The 21925-nt window shown below is 42.7% G+C and overlaps 1 protein-coding gene across 1 annotated transcript in view; it reads left to right on the forward strand.

Moving 5' to 3' along the window:
* The window catches only part of LOC138799217 (alpha-2-macroglobulin-like protein 1), an 88073-nt gene that overhangs the window by 49091 nt on the left and 17057 nt on the right, over window positions 1–21925 (forward strand). The window contains exons 21-32 of the mRNA XM_069980103.1: window positions 39–160; window positions 1905–1956; window positions 6045–6128; window positions 6236–6412; window positions 7684–7759; window positions 10725–10881; window positions 11414–11482; window positions 14073–14235; window positions 15274–15455; window positions 17999–18214; window positions 18366–18493; window positions 20253–20343. Of these exons, the coding sequence (XP_069836204.1) occupies window positions 39–160; window positions 1905–1956; window positions 6045–6128; window positions 6236–6412; window positions 7684–7759; window positions 10725–10881; window positions 11414–11482; window positions 14073–14235; window positions 15274–15455; window positions 17999–18214; window positions 18366–18493; window positions 20253–20343 (1517 nt within the window). The remainder of the gene's footprint in view (window positions 1–38; window positions 161–1904; window positions 1957–6044; window positions 6129–6235; window positions 6413–7683; window positions 7760–10724; window positions 10882–11413; window positions 11483–14072; window positions 14236–15273; window positions 15456–17998; window positions 18215–18365; window positions 18494–20252; window positions 20344–21925) is intronic.

Raw genomic sequence — 21925 nt, forward strand, 5'->3', positions numbered from 1 at the left:
TGTAATTAAAGTGATAAGACTCTACATTCACCTTTCAGAAACACTTAAGATTCATGTTGACAGTGGATCTTTAGAAGTGGAAGGAGAGTGCTCCCAAGATGCTTTTCTGATAGGTGAAGATCGCAGAAAGGACTCTGTAGAGAAAACTGTTCTGGTCAAGGTAAGGTATATTAACCTCAATGTACAGTCATGGCCAAAAGTTTTGAGAATAATACAAATATTAATTTTTACAAAGTCTACTGCTTCAGTTTTTAAAATGACAATTTGCATATACTTCAGAATGTTATAAAGAGTGATCAGCTTAACAGTCAATATTTGCCTAGAAAATGAACTTTATCCCCCAAAACACATTTCAACATCATTACAGCCCTGCCTTAAAAGGACCAGCTAACATTGTTTCCGTGATTGCTCCATTAACACAGGTGTGGGTGATGATGAGGAAAGGGCTGGAGATCAATCTGTCATGAGTAAGTAAGAATGACACCACTGGACACTTTAAAAGGAGGCTGGTGCTTGGCATCATTGTCTCTCTTCTGTTAACCATGGTTATCTCACGTGCAGTCATTATTGCACTGCGCAAAAATGGCCTAACAGGGAAGAGTATCGCAGCTAGAAAGATTGCACCTCAGTCAACAATCTATAGCATTATCAAGAACTTCAAGGAGAGAGGTTCCATTGTTGCCAAAAAGGCTCCAGGGCGCCCAAGAAAGACCAGCAAGCGCCAGGACCGTCTCTTAAAAGTGTTTCAGCTGCGGGATCGGGCTACCAGCAGTGCAGAGCTTGCTCAGGAATGGCAGCAGGCAAGTGTGAGTGCATCTGCACGCACTGTGAGGCAGAGACTCTTGGAGCAAGGCCTGGTCAAGGAGGGCAGCAAAGAAGCCACTTCTCTCCAGAAAAAACATCAGGGACAGACTGATATTCTGCAAAAGGTACAGGGAGAGGACTGCTGAGGACTGGGGAAAAGTCATTTTCTATGATGAATCCCCTTTCCGATTGTTTGGGACATCTGGAAAACAGCTTATTCGGAGAAGACGAGGTGAGCGCTACCACCAGTCTTGTCTCATGCCAACTGTAAAGCATCCTGAAACCATTCATGTGTGGGGTTGCTTCTCAGCCAAGGGAATCGGCTCTCTCACAGTCTTGCCTAAAAACACAGCCATAAATAAAGAATGGTACCAGAATGTCCTCCAAGAGCAACTTCTCCCAACCGTCCAAGAGCAGTTTGGCCATCAACAATGCCTTTTCCAGCATGATGAAGCACCTTGCCATAAAGCAAAGGTGATAACTAAATGGCTCAGGGAACAAAACATAGAGATTTTGGGTCCATGGCCTGGAAACTCTCCAGATCTTAATCCCAATGAGAACTTGTGGTCAATCATCAAGAGACGGGTGGACAAACAAAAACCAACAAATTCTGACAAAATGCAAGCATTGATTGTGCAAGAATGTACTGCTATCAGTCAGGATTTGGTCCAGAAGTTGATTGAGAGCAGCCAGGGAGAATTGCAGAGGTCCTGAAGAAGAAGGCACAACACTGCAAATATTGACTTGTTGCATTAACTCATTCTAACTGTCAATATAAGCTTTTGTTACTCATAATATGATTGCAATTATATTTCTGTATGTGATAAAAACATCTGACAAACACATAAAAACCAGAGGGCAGCAGATCATGTGAAAATATAATATTTGTGTCATTCTCAAAACTTTTGGCCGTGACTGTATATAGAATGCACTGATTAAGTATTTAGATCCTCTAGAGCTTTGTCATTTCAAACCTTCATACAACCATGTCGGGTTACCAATTACTGTGTAAGGACTATAAGTACTTTAATACTATAAGGACTATAATACTGTGGTTAAATATATACAAACTGTATTTAAATGTTTTTGTTTCCCCTAAGCCAAGAGGACACGAAGATGAAGCGACAAAGACGTTCCTGCTTTTTCCATCAGGTAATGAACAATGATAACATGAATAAGGACAGGGACAACTGCAGAAGCTAAAGTGCAGCAGCCAATCGCTGCAAGAGTTCCCAGGTGAACTTGTGAGACAATTAATGTCATATTACGGTTACATACGAGCTCAAGTGTTTTCACTTATAAACTATACACCTATAAATGTATTCGGCGCCAACATAACAAAACATATCATAGAAATTCATATATAATTAACAAAAGCTTTATTAGGAATTATCGCAAAAAGATATACAGCCTAGTGGTTCATTAATTTGTTTTGCACTTGCACTTTATTTTACTCTTATGTAACCATGCTGCAATGAGGCACTGGACATTATTATTATTATTATTATTATTATTATTATTATTACTATTATTATTATTATTATTATTATTATTATTATTATTATATGTGCACTTGCACTTTATTTGGCAACATATACCTTGTCCTCATATATGGTCTCCCACCTCCCAGGTCTTTGTTTTTAACGTTTTCTCTTTGCGATAATTCCTAATAAAGCTTTTGTTAATTATATATGAATTTCTATGATATGTTTTGTTATGTTGGCGCCGAATACATTTATAGGTGTATAGTTCATGAGTAGTGGCTATTCGGAGACCCTTTGGATTTTGATTTCAATAGCAGATTCTAGAGTTTATAGGTGTATTTCATTGTTTTCACTTATAGGCTATGTTCACTCAACACCAAAAAATAGAGAAAAGGTGGCCGCTTCTTCTATTTAACCCCTTAAAGACAGAGGCAATTTCGATTTTTGCGTTTTCGTTTTTTCCTCCTTGTGCTTAAAAGGCCATAGCACTTGCATTTTTTCACCTAGAAACCCACATGAGCCCTTATTTTTTGCATCACTAATTGTACTTTGCAATGACAGGCTGCATTTTTGCATAAAGTACACTGCGAAACCAGAAAAAAAATAAATGTGTGGTGAAATTGAAAAAAAAAAACGCATTTTGTTTATTTGGGGGAAATGTGTTTTTACACCATTCTCCCTGGGGTAAAACTGACTAGTTATGCATGTTCCTCAAGTCGTTACGATTAAAACGATATGTAGCATGTATAACTTGTATGTATCTGATGGCCTGTAAAAAATTCAAACCACTGTCAACAAATATATGTCAATTAAAACCGCTCCATTCCCAGGCTTATAGCGCTTTTATCCTTTGGTCTTTGGGGCTGTGTGAGGTGTCATTTTTTGCGCCATAATGTGTTCTTTCTATCGGTACCTTGATTGCGCATATACGACTTTTTGATCGCTTTTTATTACAATTTTTCTGGATTTGATGCGACCAAAAATGCGATTACGCACGCGGCGAAACCAAACATGTTTGTTCATTTATTTATTTACTTTTATTTATATCCTGGGAAAAGGAGGGGTGATTCTGACTTTTATTAGGGGAGGGGGATTTTTATTGACAACAACACTTTATTTCTTTTTTTTACACATATACTAGAAGCCCCCCTGGGGGACTTCTAGTATATACACTTTGATCTCTCATTGATTTCTTTGCTGTATAGATATACAGCAAAGATCAATGAGATCGGCACTCGTTTGCTTTCAGCTGCTGCAGCCGATAACAAACGAGTGCCGAGCTGGGGACGGCGCCATCTTGGAGCGGTCCCCGGCCGGCTTCAGAAACGGAGATCGCTCCTCCGGGGTAATGTCCCGGGGGAGCGATCTCCGCCACTAGACACCAGGGAACAGCTGAATCCGGTAATCGGATGCAGCTGTCATGTTTGACAGCTGCATCTGATTACTGTATTAGCCGGCACAGCGATCAGACCGTGCCCACTAATACCTGCGGTCCCGGGCTACAAGCGGCACCGCCGCAGTTCAGAGTAGGGTCGCCGCGTGGCACCGCTCTGACCGCCCTTACCAGCAATAGGGCGTAAATAAAAGGACATCCGTTATTGCCATGATGTGATTGACTTCAACGCAATGCATTGAAGTCAATGGATTGATAGACGTCCAATGCACACAGTGTATGAAATGACGAACGTATCCCTGGGACCGCCCGACATGTGTTTTGCACTTTTGTGCTACGTAGCACCATTGACCCAACCAAGTATATATAGTTGTATGGAAAAGTTGACTGGACTACACTTTATTATCACTAACACTCAGACAATTCTAGTCTTCATACAGCATGTTTATACATCTGGTATTACTACTCTAGATTCCCACTGATGCAGGAGCATAACTAGAAATGGCTGTGCCCCATTTGCAAACATGTGATTGCACCCCCCCCCCCCCCCCCACACACACACACACACACACACTCTTCCAAAGTGCTCGTCATGAGTGGTTGCAGTTAAAGGGACATTTGCACAACCCAGGAGGCCTGCTTTTACACATGGTGCTGCAAATGATGACAGCTCAAGAGGGTCCAATGTATTGCAGAAGCGGGCCACGGGACCCTCTGATTAAGTGGACCCTGTAGCAGCTGTTATGGCTGCTACAGTGGTAGTTACAGCCCTGCACTGACGTCAAGGACATAGGCTAAAATTTTTACCAACTGGTAATTCATTACCAGTTTTGTCATATCAGGGTAAATAGGCCTCAGAGAAAGTGGTGCCTTATTCAGGACAGTCCCTCTCCGTGCTAGAAAGAGCCTCCAAAAAAGGAATAGCTCTCCCTTTGGTGGGCTTGAGCCATCTATGGATGGTCGCTACAGGAAAAAGTTGTTCTTATAACAAATATAACTGCTGGAAGAGATCACAAAATTTAAAGGGAACCTGTCACCCCCTGTGCCGGAACAGAGCCCGGCCGACCCCCCCCCCCCCCCCGGTGCAGACCCATTCACTTACCGCTTCCACTAAGTCCTGGTGCCAGAACCAGTCCTGCCACCGAGAAATCTCCGTTCAAAGCCGCGCGTGCGCTGCTTCGGACAGGTATTTCTCGGCGGCAGGACGGGCTCCGGGACCGGGACTTTGCTCTGCCCCGGCACGGGAGGTGACAGGTTCTCTTTAAGACCAATGTAAATCCTCTATGTGAAAGAGGCTGAGGTCCCAATCTTTGTTCTTCTCTACTAGTTCTCTATTGCTGTTTGGAGTGTATGGTATAATACTAAGCAGAATTCATACAAAAAAATAGAAACCTTCAGACATGTTCCACGCAAAGTTTACTGCAGAAAAAGGGCCTCACCAGCTGTGACTTGCTTTGATAAAGTCCTTTGTCTTCTGTGGGGGATCCCAGGAACCAAAACCAATGTGAATCATATCTGAAAGGTGTTCTCTATGATCATGCAACTTTTTTTATCATATAACCTGGAAGTATTGGTGGGAAAAAAATTGGTCAAAGGGGTATTGACTCTCCTTAACGAGAGCCCGTCATAAAGAAGTGTGGAGACTTACAGACCATTGCTGCTCCACTGAGAATCCTGCGAAGAAAGGATATGCAAAATAGCTCTCACAACTCTTGAGCAAAGAGATGTCCCTCCAAGTCAAGTCTCGCTCAGTCAAGGAGCCTTAGAACATTGACTGGGGATTTTATGCCAAGCCAAACTATCTCTCCAAAAGGAAAGATTTCCCATCTGCAGATAGCTATTTCAGGGCTTTTGCCCCTCATCAGTGCAGAGCAGGGCGTTGGCTGGCTAGTGAGAGGTCTAGTCACTACCCCTTTGACCCATGACGATAGACCTCTCACTAGCCAGCCAACACCCTGTTCTGCACTGATGAGGGGCAAAACCCCCGAAATATCTATCTGCAGATGGGAAATCTTTCCTTTTGGAGAGATTGGCTTGGCATAAAATCCCCTTTCAATGTTCTAAGGCTCCTTGACTGAGCGACACTTGACTTGAAGGGACATCTCTTTGCTCAAGAGGTGTGAGAAAACATTGGACAGGCTTAATAAATATATATTTTTAACGGAAAGTAGTCTGTACCTATCATTGAATGATGTGAGGCTCACATTTGTTCTCTTCTACCATCTTCTCATTGTTGTTGATGGTTACACTATAGTACAATGCAGTGATGTAGAATATAAAAACAAGAACCAGTTGACCTTCTACACATCAGTAGAAGTGGAGGGGTAGATCAGGACTAACTTTTTTTTTTTTTTTTTTGCAAGATTACATAGAGGCAATTACTATAAATATTGATGCCCCAGAGAGACTAGTAGCCGGCTCTGAACGTGCGCACATCATCATTCTGGGTGAGTAATGCTATGCACTAAAAATATAGGCCAGGAATTCTTACCTTACAGAAAAATAAAGCACTGTGCAATAATATGTATACATTATTTATACCATGCTTTGCCAGGTGATCTCATGGCCAATATCATTGCTAACTTGGACGATATTGTCCATTTGCCTGATGGATGTGGAGAACAGAACGCAGCAAAGTTTTCCAGATATGTTTTCACCCTGGACTATCTCAAGAGCATACAAGAACTGATGCCCGAGACAAAAGCCAAGGCTATCGAATCATTAGTTGAAGGTGAGTGACATGACTGAGACATAATGGGGTGAATTTACTAATCCCAACATTTGATAGTTTAAAGGGGGTTCTCTTGGGGGACAAAAACGTTTTAAATCAACTGGTGTCAGAAAATTATAGAGATATGCAAGTAACTTTTATTAAAAAGAAACTGCAGGAAGTGGCGTATTCTTTCCAGTCTGACACAGTGCTCTCTACTGCCACCTCTGTCTGTGATGGGAACTGTCCAAAGGAGGAGAAGTTTTATATGGGGATTTGCTAATGCTCTGGTCAGTTCCTGACATGGACAGAGGTGAAAACAGAGAGCAGGGCATACAGGGGATACAGCAAATAATAAGCACTGTAGGGCTTAAAGCGACTCTGTACCCACAATCTGACACCCCCCCCCCCCCCCCCCCCCCAAACTGCTTGTACCTTCGGATAGTGGCTTTTAATCCAAGATCTGTCCTGGAGTCCGTTCGCCAGGTGATGCAGTTATTGTCCTAAAAAAACAGCTTTTAAACAAGCAGCCCCATGCCCAAAGGATTGTCCCAATTGAATTGTGTATGCATTAGGCTGGCACAACCTCTCTGTCCCTCCTCCCCGCCCTCCTCATCATTAGGAATGCTCCAGGCAGATTGTCTCCTATTCATCAGCTGTGTGAATAATGAACATGGGCTGGATTGTTAAGGCACCTGTTCAGACAGGAGAAAATGTTCCAGTGGCATTCCTAATGATGAAGAGGGTGGGGAGGAGGGACAGAGGGGTGGTGCAAAGTTAGAGCACAGATACTCTAAGCCCCGGCTGTTGGATACAGGGCTGCAAGTTTAAAAGTTGTTTTTTAGGACAATGACTGCATCACCTGCCGAACGGACCCGAGGACAGATCTTGGATTAAAAGCAGCTATCTGAAGGTACAAGCGGTTTGGGGGGGTCAGATTGTGGGTACAGAGTCGCTTTAAAATTTTTAAAAAGAAGTATAACAAATCTGTATAACCTTCTGACACTAGTTGATTAAAAATAAAAATCTCTAGGGTACCCTTTTAAACTAAGACCAGGCAGTCTGGAAATTTACCAAATTTGTCACAATGCTGTATGATATAATTGGCACACATTGGGTATAGGATATAATTGGGAAAAGAGACATATCAGGAGAGCTTACACCTATCTAAGTTGTCACATTTATCTAATCCGATATCTTTTTTTAAAATTTCCTTTAACCAATTCCTGATGGAGAAAGTTTTGAAAATTCCTGTAAACTATTTTTGTCCCACTGTAATCTTACTTCTCCAGGTTACCAAACACAGCTCACATTCAAGGATGAAAATGGATCCTATGTCATTTTTCCAGGTGGATCTGAAAATGTATGGTATGTCTGTAACTTTGTAGCAATGAGTATATCATTTCCCATAGTGAAGTTAGTTACTCTGTGTCACTCCCTTGTTTCATTATTTTGAGCTTTAACCAAATAATATATGTGATATGACATGCAGCCTAGAGGGAATGGGAGTTATTTATTGACCTGTTTCTAACTAGAGATGATCAAACTGCGAAAAATCTTAGGCTCTATCGAACTCAAACCTTGCCGGACCTTCCGCATTTGATTACTGATGCCTTCCCGATTCGTGGGGAAGGAGGAGACAGCCCGGGTACTGCCTGGAATTCCGGGATACAGCCTAGGTAATAGGCTGTATTCCGGATTCCAGGTGGTACCCGGGCTGTCTCCTCCTTCCCCACGAACCGGGAAGGCATCAGGAATCAAATGCGGAAGGTCCGGCAAGGTTCGAGTTTGATAGAACCTAAGATTTTCTGCTGTTTGATTATCCCTATTTCTAACTGTTGCAGGGGAAACATTTGGCCTCTGCCAAGGTGTTAGACTTAACTCCCAAATCTTTAAATACAGCTCCTCTCCTGTAAACACTATGTGACACAAGATAATATTCGCACCTACACTAGGGACAAAGATTCACACCTCTGGCCTCTCACCCACATTCCTGAGCTAACAATGGCTTGATTGAGATTGAACACAGAAGGGGACATTTACGAAGCGTCTGCCAGAGGCGTACACCAGGGAGAAGGTGCAGATTCGCCCCTTCTCCCTGACGCCTCCCGTAAGCCCCGCTTGCCCAAAGGGTAGGCTTAGGGGGGCGTGATAAGGCAGGGAGGAGACGTGGCCTCCTCCCGCGCCTCATTTATCATGATTTACGCCTGCTCACAGGTGTAGATTTTGTACACCGGGCGCAGATTTGGGCGCCCGGCCGGCCGGATTCACTAAGAGGCATGCGCCTCTTAGTGAATACTGCCAGGGGAAAGGGGGCAGGGCCTAATATTAGACCGGCTTACTTGTACGCCGGTCTTCATAAATGCCCCTCAGAGAGTTCAAAGAGAAAATATTATATCAAAAGAATTCTCGTCATAATTCATAGTTGGAGCTACCAAACTTAGTATTTATGATTGGGGAGAGTAATTACCATAAATATGTCAAAATCATAGCAATATGCCCACAGCAACCAGGTGATATTAGATATTGTCTAATAAAGTGGACTGTATGCATTCATTTTTGGTATCCACTGGTTGCTTGGGATATGCCTGGATGATTGATTATATCATATTTATAGGTGGTCCCTATACTCTAAACTAGTGATTGGTGTGGAATTAATACGCCACAGGATAAATTCTTAAAAAAGAGGAGTGCCCCTCATTACCATGGGATCAGCCTCCTCTGAGTGACATCACTGGCCAGGATTTTGGAGGGAAAAATTGTGCTCAAAATCCCTGCACAATCAGGGATCAGTGTCAGTCTTTGGGGGATTCACATCACAATTGGAGGGGCTGCCCATATTTCTCAGCTGTACCCCACAGCCAGGATTGTCATTTAGCTGTTGTTCTTGTCATTTAGCTGTCTTTCTCTCTTGTCATTTAGCTGTCGTTCATGTCATTTAGCTGTCTTTCTTGTCATTAGCTGTCGTTCTTGTCATTTAGCTGTCTTTCTCTCTTGTCATTTAGCTGTCTTTCTTTTAATTTAGCTGTAGTTCTCGTCATTTAGCTGTCTTTCTCTCTTGTCATTTAGCTGTCTTTTTGTCTTGTCATTTAGCTGTCTTTCTCTCTTGTCATTTAGCTGTCTTTTTGTCTTGTCATTTAGCTGTCTTTCTCTCTTGTCATTTAGCTGTCTTTTTGTCTTGTCATTTAGCTGTCTTTCTTGTCATTAGCTGTAGTTCTCGTCATTTAGCTGTCTTTCTCTCTTGTCATTTAGCTGTCTTTTTGTCTTGTCATTTAGCTGTCTTTTTGTCTTGTCATTTAGCTGTCGTTCTTGTCATTCAGCTGCCTTTCTCTCTTGTCATTGAGCTATCTTTCCTAGGCACCCCACATCTTCCTCCTCCCCTTCCATAGACTTGTATTGCTTGTTATATGATCCCTGAGTCACTGCCAAGCCTTCTGCTTGCCGGGCTTGAAATCCCCCCCCCCAATCCGGTTACTGGTTACCCTTTAAAGACTTGGGGGCAGGCTTAAGTTGCAATCATCACGTGCGAGCTACATTAAACACACCTGCAAATGATGTCCAATAGCTGCACAATGTCTCTGTAATATCACTGCAACACTGCAGCTATTTCACATCCCTTGAACCCAACGATCATGACTTGGTCCCATCCCCCTTTGTTTCTGAAGGTGAGAGTGACAACGTTTTTGTGGAAAAAAATATAGCCATGTTTTTAGTTGTCCAGGAAGCAGAAAACGTTTTACCTCCTTTGCTCTTTAGCCCATACTTCCTCCATCTGCTGAATCTTATCGCTGAAGAATACCTTAGGGCCCCGGCTATGTTCACACTATGTATATTTCAGTCAGTATTGTGGTCCTCATATTGCAACCAAAACCAGGAGTGGATTAAAAACACAGAAAGGATCTGTCCACACAATGGTGAAATTGAGTGGATGGCCGCCATATAACAGTAAATAACGGCCATTATTTCAATATAACAGCCGTTGTTTTAAAATAACAGCAAATACTTGCCATTATATGGTGGCCATCCACTCAATTTCAACATTGTGTGGACAGATCCTTTCTGTGTTTTTAATCCACTCCTGGTTTTGGTTGCAATATGAGGACCATAATACTGACTGAAATATACGTAGTGTGAACCCAGCCTTAGACTGGATGGGGGGTGTCAAGATCATTGAAATGTCTAAGAGCTGTTAATGTCACTGCAATATCTGCAACATTGTTAGTGGATATTGTGTGCTGGCCCTTTGCCCACACGTCACGATCCCCACTGGCGCTCACTTCCCTCTTGTCTCAGAAGATGAATGCCTTTTGAATGTTTAATGTTCTTTCTGCAGGCTCACAGCATTCACAGTCAAGGCTTTCAGTGGTGCTCAGAAGTTCATCTACATAGATGAGGACCACATTCAGCAGGCCGTGAACTGGCTTCAGAGCAAACAACTACCCGATGGCTGCTTTAGCGAGGAGGGAGATTACTTCAACAATGAACTAGAGGTGAATATATATTTCAAGTATATGTACGAACACACATAGTTCAATATACAGTGTGGTGCAGCCCCCAGACCCAAACCCCCTCCCCCTGCTGGACAACATAAAAATACGTTGTAAAAAGAGCCTAGGGACCCTAATACATGGGGGCCTAACATGCTGTCAAAACTTCCAACTTGCAGCGACATCCCGCTCCCCTGCTCAGCACTTTCGTTGGCTTTTATAATTTTATTATGGGAGGACACATGCTAAACTTTTAATATTTTCCTGGAAAATGCCTTTGAAACATCTACTTAGATGTGTCCCTTGGGATATAGGGCTTTTTGACACACATTTTGGCACAGATAAAAATTTAGAGTCATTATACAGGTTTTAGGGTCATTAGTGAAGTTTGGGCCAAACTAGTTTGGTCTGAATAGAACATTTAGAGGGTTCACCGGTCTCTATTAAGGACAATATAACTATTCAATTCTGACTAATCTTTAAAATCTTACACCATTATGACACAACAAAACATTCCTTTTTTTCTTTACTTTAGGCAAATCATCTGGTAACACGCACGGCCTATGTCACAATTGCTCTTCTGGAGCATGGTGTTGTATACAATGTAAGTCATTCAATGTTCTTTTACTTTCTGAATTCATTTATGAGATCTGTGTACTTGTCTTTATCAAGATCTTTTCATAAAACAAGGGTACAAGCAAAGGTTAGACACAGAAAAGGAGTCTAATATGGAAAAAAAAAAAGTGGTGTAAGTGGCACAAAAGACACATTTTATGTTAGAAAAAACCCTTAGGGTCTAAAATTGACATAACACATATATCAAACCTATGGAATAAATTATGAATCCTAAAAGGGCCATTGGGTTGAGGCTGCATGTTTGCCGCCATAAAAATGCTCATTGCCCCAATTTCATTATAATAGATGAAATATTTGCTTTATTTGTACTTGTATTTAGAGATGAGTGGACCTTTGAAAGTACAGGTTCGCCCAAACCTCATTCAATATAGGAGAGGGGTTATTATACTTTACCCTCTGGTGGACAGACTCTTCAGTCTGGCCTTCAAGTGGGGATGCTATGTATCCTCACTGAACCCCCTGTGGGGTTAAGTTAAGTGGAGATGCATAGCATCCCCAGTTATCTCCATGGGGGCCAGACTGCACTCCATCTACTGAGCTGAGCGCACTGCACCTGACCCAAGGAAGGGGTTCATTAAAAGCCCCTTACTTGTTGGGGCAGGTGCAGTGTGCTCAGCAAAGCAGATCAAAAATGGTCTGGTCCACAGGGGAGTTAAGTGGAGATGCATAGAATCCACAATTAACCTCATGGGAGCCTGACAGTGAGCAGCTATCTGTACAGATGCTACATTCTTGAAGGGAGCAGAACATCCACCAAATCCAATGTAGTCCTTACAACATTTTGGCAGATTATGTCTATGGCCAGCGGACTTTTATTTTCAATAAAATGTTTAATAAGGGTGTTTTTATTTCAATAAAAAAAATCCTAGTGTGTATTGCCTTTTTTATGCACTTTACAGGCTTAGACATGTAAGCTGTCTGATAGGGGGGAGATTCTAGATGCTTTTTTAATTTTTTTTAATAAATAATTTACAAAAAATGTGTAGGAGCCCCCACTTTTCCTTAACAAGTCAGACCAGGAATGGCATTTTATGACGCTTCAGGACTACTGGTACCCAGCTTTTCCCAGTACCTCTGTGGTGGTGGGTGTTGGGCTAATAATGTTTGGGTTAGTGTTAGCCATTTTATGAGTTAACACTAATCCCAGGCTTTTAGAAGGCTTCCCCTGCTAAGCTTTTAAAGTGCATAAACACTGGAATTTTTTTAATTGAGATCAAAACAATTGACCATGTTAAAAATAACAATCTGCTGTTCATCAATGTAGTCCATCAAATCCAATGTTGTCCTTAGGATACCGAAGGAGAGACCAAAAAAAGGCAGGATCAGAACACCCATCCTTTTGGCAGGTGTTCTGCTCTTTTACAATATGCAGCATCTGTACACTTTAGGAGATGCTCCCCTGTACAGCCCTCCATTAGTAGATGCCTCCCTGTGTATGTCCTTCTTTAGTAGAAGGCCCTCTGTGTAGGTCTCCCCTATAGTAGAGGCCCCCCCCCCCCAAAGAATAGACCCCCTTTAGTAGATGGCCCCATGTGAAGTCTTCTATAGTAGATGTCCCAGTGTAGGCCCCCCATTGGTAAATTTCCCCTTCCTGTGTAGTTTCCCCTTTGTTAGATGGCCCCCTCCATTGTTGTCCCCCTGTAGTACATGCCTCCCATGATGATAATAAGAGATTAAACAATGGGGGGGGGAATCTCACCTTCCACATGCTCCCCTGTCATTGCTGCTGTCCAAGCACGTGTTGCCCTCCTCTTCTGTCTTCCAACAAAGGCAGGGTGTGTTATAGATGCTGCCTGCACCAGGAGTCCTGGCCTTCTGTCAGCTTTTGGTGAACTGTCAGTTGAGTAGTATGTGGGCTCAAGGATGGCCCTGCAGCCGCAATTCACTAGGGATCTGACGGAGGATTCTTCACTGGGCCCCATTAGTGATGTACAGCTGAAGGACGAGATAAGATGTGGGCGTTTTTAATGGCAGTGCCCTACCCCCTCTCCCCCAGGAGTCTCAGCACCAGGTGGTCACCCACATTGTGATCCACCTTTGTATACTTACCTTTCTTGGCTCTGGTTTTCTTTCTTCAGCAGACCCAGCATACACTTGAAGTGTATCAGGCCAGGTCCTGCAATCTCCGCTCAACCAATCAGCAGCTGAGGCAGGACATGGCTGCAGACGCTGATTGCCTGAGTGGAAATTGCAGGAGCTAGACCAGCACACAGGAAGATCTAAAGAAACTTCTTAAGAAAAATAAAGGAGACCAGGAGGGTAAGTACAACTTCACCCCCTCCTAACAGAGAGCAGTCTGGCCCCCTGGGGGTTACTTACCCCTGTGCGGGCTGGACTATGATCCATTTAGTAGCTGAACATTGGGCCGAACAAGGATTTCCACAATGAAGTTTGTGCTCATATCTAAGTACCCAAACACACAGATTCTGGCTTGTGTTATGCCTTTGCACTGAAGATTTTGCCTTTGCACATTTGCCGAAGATTCCACTGGTAATTAGTGCTATTATATGACTGATAGTATGTCTATGACAATTGTGCTTTGTTGTTTGAATTTTTAGGGAAGTGCTGTGGAAAATGCCTTAAGCTGTCTCAAGAAATCAATGGACAGTGTTACATCGGTGCACACCCAGGCTCTCCTGGCATATGTCTTCACCTTATCTGGAGAAAATGAACTGAGAGATCAGATATTGAAGAAACTTGATGAGAGTGCTAAAAAGCAAGGTGAGGAGTCCAAATCTATCTCAATTTGATTACAGTGTTTTGTAGGTATCTGGTAATTTTTGCACATTCACCCAGAAGAGGATATTTGAGGTTAGACACTGATCATGAACAAATTAATCTGTCTTTGATCTCTGTTCTAGTTTATCCTGTAGGTCTGTGGTTGGGGTCAGAGTTCTGTCCTGCTAGTCAATTTTTTCACAACAAATTCACCCTATCATGCCTGTGTGGACCTTGCTTTTTGCACTGGGGCACTGTTATACGGGAACAGAAAATGCCCAAACCCAAACTTTTCCCACAAAGTTGGAAACTAAAATTGTCCAAAATGTATTGGTATAAAATTTCCCTTCACTGAAACAAAGGGGTCCCAGCCAACCTCTAAAAACCAACTCTTGATCCCACACAATAGGCTTCTCAAAATCCAGCCAAAACCCTACTCTGTACTGACTAGGGGCAATAACTCCGAAACAGCTGTCTTCAGATGGGTTTTATTTCCTTTTTGAGAGATTTTTTGACTTGGCTTATATCCATAGAGCAAATTAAGTTTGCAAAAGCGTTGGGCCAATCATGAACGGCCTGACACTCTCTGCAACGGAAGGATGAAAAATTTAAATGAGCAGCTATTGGTTCTGATTCGGTACTGTTATTGCTCTTTTGACTTTGACTCCTGGCTTGTTATCTGACTTTAGTTTTGGTTCTGATTGATGTCTCATACGTTCCCAGTTGGTTGTGATTTAGATTGCTGACTAATCTCCTTTGATGGCCCCAGTACTTAATAGTGTAGGTCACCCAGCTGTGCTCTGCTACTAAGGAGAGCAGGTCAAGTAGGCAGGGACAGAGGACTGGGCTCAGAAAGGGATCACTGTACCCCCCTGACGTGACATCACAGAGTCCCAGTGGTCAATATTAATCAGCATGCTATCCCCCAATCCTTGGATAAGGGATGGCTTACTGATGCTGGAGAACCTTTTTAAATTAAGTTAATAATTAAAGATTTTTAGTCTACAAGTATAATATTTTTCACTCTGATTCTACATGTAGAAGGATTGAAGCACTGGGAAACAAACTCATATACGGAAGGAGAAATAGAGACAGCCTCATATGTTGCTCTGGCCCTACTTTCTGAGAAGACAACAACCATCAAGAATCTGCAAGACAGCGTGGAAATCCTCCGTTGGATTGTGTCTCAGCAAAATCCATGGGGCGGATTCTACTCTTCTCAGGTTACCTCATTTTCCAAGTCTCCCTTTTTTCCTTTTTGGCAACTACTAGTTGTCCACTAGATATGTCACAATGGAACAATTTTACATAACGATAAAGGAAGAATGTGTCAACCAGGTTCAATCAGGGCATGGGAGAGGACTGGGATAAAATGGGATTGTTAAATCTTAAACACTTTTCTCCTATTTTATTAACAGGAAGCTAAAAAAAACATAAAGCATTAGGTACTTTTGTATTTTGATTTAGCAAAAAGTGGACATGACTTCCTCAAACATTTTTGCAATACCTCCATCCGTTTGGATTTGGTGGTAAGGGATTCTTCTAGTATGGGGTAAAATGGCTTTTAGCATGGCCTTGAAATCGACACATGGTGACCTTGGGTGCTTCTCTCAGGCTAATGTTACGTTGGCCTCTGTCCAATTGTCCCAGGAAGTGACTAAATGTCCCCATAACCTCATCCTTTAGTTGTATGTGTGCACTGCTCGTGGCGAGATCGGCCATCAACATAAGGTGTATGGGGCTCACACCGGCCGACCACCTACAGATGATGTCTGTGAAGATTAGGGTCGGGTGTGATGGAAAATCCATTATGAAAGAGATAAGACGCAGCCAGAGCTCTCTGGCTGTGGCTTAACCCTTCCCATAAAGAACACAGGATCACTCAGCCGTGCTAAATATTCCTGTGTGTGGGGAGGACTGGAACCGGGCAGGAGAGATAACTGATGGCCCAACCTCTAGTTATTGAAGGTGTATGGCCCCCATTACATTTTGCATTTCAGTGCAAGAGAAGGCATGAGACTGGACACGAGAGACATATTAGCAGGTGATTTAATCTGACTTCTCAAAAAAATCTACTTGAGCTCATATGCCACAATAATGAAATATCTTTACATATACTTTACCTCTGTTCAGGGGTTTGAAATCTTCATTCGACAGTAGTCGTTCAGCTGGAGCATGCTAGAGAGGATCCTCAAGGATGCATTGGTCATAGTCATATAGTGATTCAGAGGAGGATCACCAGGATACGCTATAGAAATCCTGCTGGTATACTGTCTGTTCAGACACTCGGGAATCGGAATGCTTCCGGAAACGCTGTTGACTGCATACACCTGCAGTCAAGGGCATTTCCAGAAGAATTCCGTCTCTGGTGCACAACTAAACAGAGAGTATGCTGGTTGTTTCTTTACAGCATATTCTACCGCCAGCATGAAATGATAGGTATGCTTTAAAGGAAACCAATCATAAAATGAAGGGCTTAAAGTTACAATCATGATGTTTTGAACAATGCTACAGCATTTCCACACATATTAAAGGGGTAGTGCGGCGGTAAAAAATTATTCACAGACTAACACACATTACAAAGTTATACAACTTTGTAATGTATGTTATGTCTGTGAATGGCCCCCTTCCTCGTGTCCCACCACCCCCACCCGTGTACCCGGAAGTGTGGTGCGCTATACTCACATTTTACGTGCCGACACCAGTCTTCGATCATCATTCAGTGACGTCTTCTTCGGGCGGACAGTGAACAGCTCCGACTGATCCCAATGCCGGCCGCCCTCTGCAGCGTCATCCGATGCTCAGCCGCGATTGGCTGAGCATAACTGTGCTCAGCCAATCGCGGCTGAGCACAGTTGTGACGCGGCAGAGGGGGGACGGGCGGCAGTGACTCGGCCGTCCATCCGAAGATGACGTTTGGCACAAGATGGCGGACGGCCCTCGACACGGATCAGGTAATGTATAATGCACCACACTTCCGGGTACACGGGTGGGGGTGGGGGGACACAGGGAACGGGGCGATTCACAGACATAACATACATTACAAAGTTGTATAACTTTGTGATGTGTGTTTTTCTGTGAATAATTTCTGAGCGCCGCACTACCCCTTTAACTGCTTGTTTGCCGTTATGCCCATCTCCCCAAAAAAGTAGTTTATTCCTTTTCACCATGTATGCAAATAAGTGCTAACTGTCATTTAGGTAGCATCTCTTTCTCAGCTAGTCACGGCTCCCCGGCTATAATCACTCCCTTAGGTGCTGTTACCCAGCCTCGGAATAATGTAGCAGGTTCTTGGCCTGTGAACTACGGTCAGAGAGGCGGGGTTACAGCATGGAGGGGAGTGATTACAGTGTGGGAGCCGTGACTACAGCCGGGAACCTTGACTAGTTGAAGGAGAGGTGCTGCCCACATGACTAGTTTGTATACAGCTTGGGAGAAAAAAAACTACTTTTTGGGGAGACAGGGACAACGGCAAATGAGCAATTCATATGGTAGGAAATAATTCATCATTTTTCATGATTATTGTAACTAGGAACCCTAAATCCTACTAATTGAGTTCCTTCAACAATTGGCAGATCAGACCTGTATAGGAAGATATAACCTGGTTTTATGAGTAAGTTATATTAGTATAAGTGCCTACAAAGTGGAGAAAATAGCATGTTTCTTCTGATAAGCTATATTACAAAGTTTCTTATATTTGCTTGTATTTTTGCTTCAAAGTATAAAAATTTACTGTTGTCTCTTCCTCTTGCCTTTGGTTCTCTAGGACACAACCATAGCTCTTCAAGCTCTAGCTAAATACGCCAAAGCCATTAGCCACAAGAAGGGGGATTCAACAGTGACAATAAAGTCAAAGTCCGGTTTCGAAAAGATTGTTCATGTGGACAAAAGCAACAGTCTCCTTGTACAAACAGTCGACCTTCCAGAAATCCCTGGAGAATATACTGTTAGGGCTACAGGCGACGGCTTTGTCTGTGTACAGGTAGAAACAACTCATTAGAATTTTATAAAATTAAGATACATAAGAACAATATTACTAAATGAACCATCAGATCATATTGTGGGGAAGATAACGGAAAACAGTTTTCCATTTAAAAAAAATGTTGACTTTTGATATGTCATCCTGTTTGCAGTCACATTTACATTACAATGTTTTGCCTGAGGAATCAGAAAAAGGATACTTCTCCTTCAATGTAAGCACTGAGCCGTCTACCTGCAGCCATGCTTCTCAGAAAAGGTTTGATGTGCATATCGATGTCAGGTGAGCTGAAAGATGCCTGGAAGGGTGACCCTACACATAGTGGTGACATGTCACATGACCAAAATTAGTGCAATAAAACTGCATTTAGTTTTAATGCCCAGGGCCATGCTTTTTGTTATATCATTCTTGATCACTAAAGGGGTATTCCTATATCAGCTTGTTATCCCATATCCATAGGATCCTCACCAATCCTGAGAATGGGGATGGAATTATTGCTCCATTCATTCTCCATTGGGCTGCCAAATATTACTGAATGTCAAACTCAGAAATGTTCATCATCCCCCATAGGAGTGAATAGGGCAGTGGCATCACACACATGGTGTGCTTCATTTCTTCCAGGGACAATTTTGTCCCCATGCCATCGAAACAACCTACATTTTAGGGGAATCCCCCCATGGGACCACCTCCCGCATCGGAACCAAGAGTCCCTAAATAAGAACAGGTCCTGCTGTTCTCTACCCAGCTCATCCATGTATTCAGCTTAAAATTTTTCATGTATATTACATGCCAAAAAAGAAGGTGAGTTTGGGGCAAATTTGTTGGAGATGTTCTCCACTGACTTAAAGCGACTCTGTACCCACAATCTGTCCCCCCCAAACCACTTGTACCTTCAGATAGCTGCTTTTAATCCAAGATCTGTCCTGGGGTCCGTTCGGCAGGTGATGCAGTTATTGTCCTAAAAACAACTTTGAATCCTGCAGCGCTGTGTCTAACGGCCAGGGCTTACATTTGTATATGCATTAGGCTGGCACCACCTCTCCGTCCTTCCTCCCCACCCTCCTTATCATTAGGAATGATCCAGGAACATTTTCTGCTGTTTGAGCTTTGCACAGGTGTATTAACAATCCAGCCAATGTTCATTATACACACAGGTGGGGAATAGGAAGCAATCTGCCTGGAGCATTCCTAATGATGAGGAGGGTGGGGAGGAAGGACAGAGAGGGTGTGCCAGCCTAATGCATATACAAATGTAAGCCCCGGCCATTAGACACAGCGCTGTAGGATTAAAAGTTGTTTTTAGAACAATAACTGCATCACCTGCCGAACGGACCCCAGGACAGAACTTGGATTAAAAGCAGCTATCTGAAGGTACAAGTGGTTTGGGGGGGTCAGATTGTGGGTACAGAGTCACAAAGTCAAAATTTGTAGCTGCAGATTTTCTGCAAATATACAGCAAATATGAAGTTATTTTCAGACCCAGTGCCTTTTTTTCTTTCAGAATCCAAAAGCAAATATACAGTAGCAAATCCTCAATACATCTGCACCAAAATTGCGATTTCGAACATGCTATATATTTCCCTTTGGAAATTTGACAAGAAACCCTATAGAGTACTGGCCCCAGAATTTTTTTATATATATTCCTGCCTGGTTGGAGAACATAATAAACATGGTATGCTCACCTTCCTGCACTCCCCCAGAGTCCCGATGAGGCCTCACCAGTGTACTCTGCTGACTGCAGCTCCCATAATGCAGAGCCTAACTTGTCAGCCAGGGGGGACAACGAAGAGGCTGCATCGGGACACTTGGGGAGCACAGAGAGGTTAGCATACCATGTTTATTATGTTCACCCAACAACAGCAATGTCCATAAAATGTAAATGCTGTATAACCTCTTTAAGACAAGACTTTTAATGTTGATTTTGGTGTACTGTTATTTGTTATGGGTGATTTATGTAAAATAATGTAAATGTATCCCTGTAATACTATACTTTTTACTATATGGTGTTTTTCCCCTAAACATTTTACTCATTTTTATTTAGCTATTCAGGAAAACGGGAAAACACCAATATGGCAATTATTGAAGTAGCGTCTTTTTCTGGTTATGTTCCTGATAAGGACAGTGTGAAAAAGGTGAGATATGTAAATCACAAGTCAACTATTTATCAGGCTGTATACTAATTTGCATATAGGAAATATGACTGTTGTTCTATGTTTAATGCTAACCTTTGTAGTACAGACCAGACTCCAACTTTTTTTTTTCCAAGACAAGTTTTGTCATGACGATTTGTCAGTGATTGGTTGTTGTGGCCAACACTGATGACATTAAGGCCGGGTTCACACTACGTAAAACACCGGCTGTTCTGTGACCCGGCCGAGTCACAAAATGGCCGGTGTCATAAAGATCAACCCGGCCAGTACTGCAGTACCGTCCGGATGAAGTTCATTTATGTTGAATTGGGATGTGGGCGCATCCATGTGCACCCACATTCCAATTCACCATAGCACAGAACGGAAAGTGCGGCCAGAGCGCATTTTCCATTGTGTGAACTGACAGTTCTGTGCAGCCCCTATTCAATGAATAGCGGCCACGCAAAACTGACAAGTCAGTTTTCCGTGCGGCCGCTTGCAATCCTGGCTGGAGTGTATACTAGGGGCCACATGTATCATCCGGCGAACGGATGATTTTCGGCGGAAAGTGCCGATTTGCGTATTTTTTTATACGCAAATGGCCGATCTGCGAATAAAATATTCGCAAATCGGCACTTTCCGCCGAGTACGCCAGGGGGGGCGGAAAGGGGGCGTGTAGTGGGCGGAACGGAGGGCGCGGACTCAGAGTCCGCGCGATTTATTATCCGTTCTGCCCAAATGTACGCCGAAAACCTACTCCAGTCCTCAGCTGGCGTAGGTTTTCGGTGGTGCGCACCGGCGCGCACGGGATTTATGTAGAGGCAGTCCGCCTCTACATAAATCCCCGTAGCGCTGGAGCTGCGGGGGCATTTATAAGTCCGGCGTAAAAAACGCCGGACTTAATAAATGCCCCCCTATGTGTATACACATAGTAACAACAGACGTGCAACAACGGACGTGATTAATTCAAAAGATACGTTGTGTGAACATAGCCTGAAAATGTAAATGATCTAGAAGAATACAAGTGGTGTCAGAATGACGGGGGTGAACACACCATTTGATGAAAAATCAAAAATCCTTAAAGGTGTGGAATCACAGGTTAGCAGCCCATCCAGCAGAAAAAGCAACAGATACATTTGGATTTCAAGAATTTCAATATAACGTAGTTTTTTTAACAACATCAGGTTTAATCAAATAGGAAAAGAGATGGAATAAATTTGATAAAGTACACATAAGTCCATGCTTATTTTCCTGAAACTATTCTTAAAAATGTTATGGAATCTTCAGACATATGATTTGTGCATTTCAATACGAATATGCAATGTAATTATGCACAGACCAATAGTATCCAATCACAACTCATAAAACATACCAGGGGTTCAAGAATATTAACAAAATGGCATTCCTTAAAATATAACCTTTAATAAATATGCATTAAAAGTACTAACAGTACGTATAAGAACACAGCAAACCAGAACACATGAACTATATACATATATAGGCCACAATTAGATCATCCAATATTTCACAATTAGCATCAAAGTACCATAATGTATATATCACTTATGTCAATGTAAAGGATGCA

The sequence above is a fragment of the Dendropsophus ebraccatus genome, chromosome 8 (assembly GCF_027789765.1).
Source record: "Dendropsophus ebraccatus isolate aDenEbr1 chromosome 8, aDenEbr1.pat, whole genome shotgun sequence".
In the NCBI taxonomy this organism is placed as follows: domain Eukaryota; kingdom Metazoa; phylum Chordata; class Amphibia; order Anura; family Hylidae; genus Dendropsophus; species Dendropsophus ebraccatus.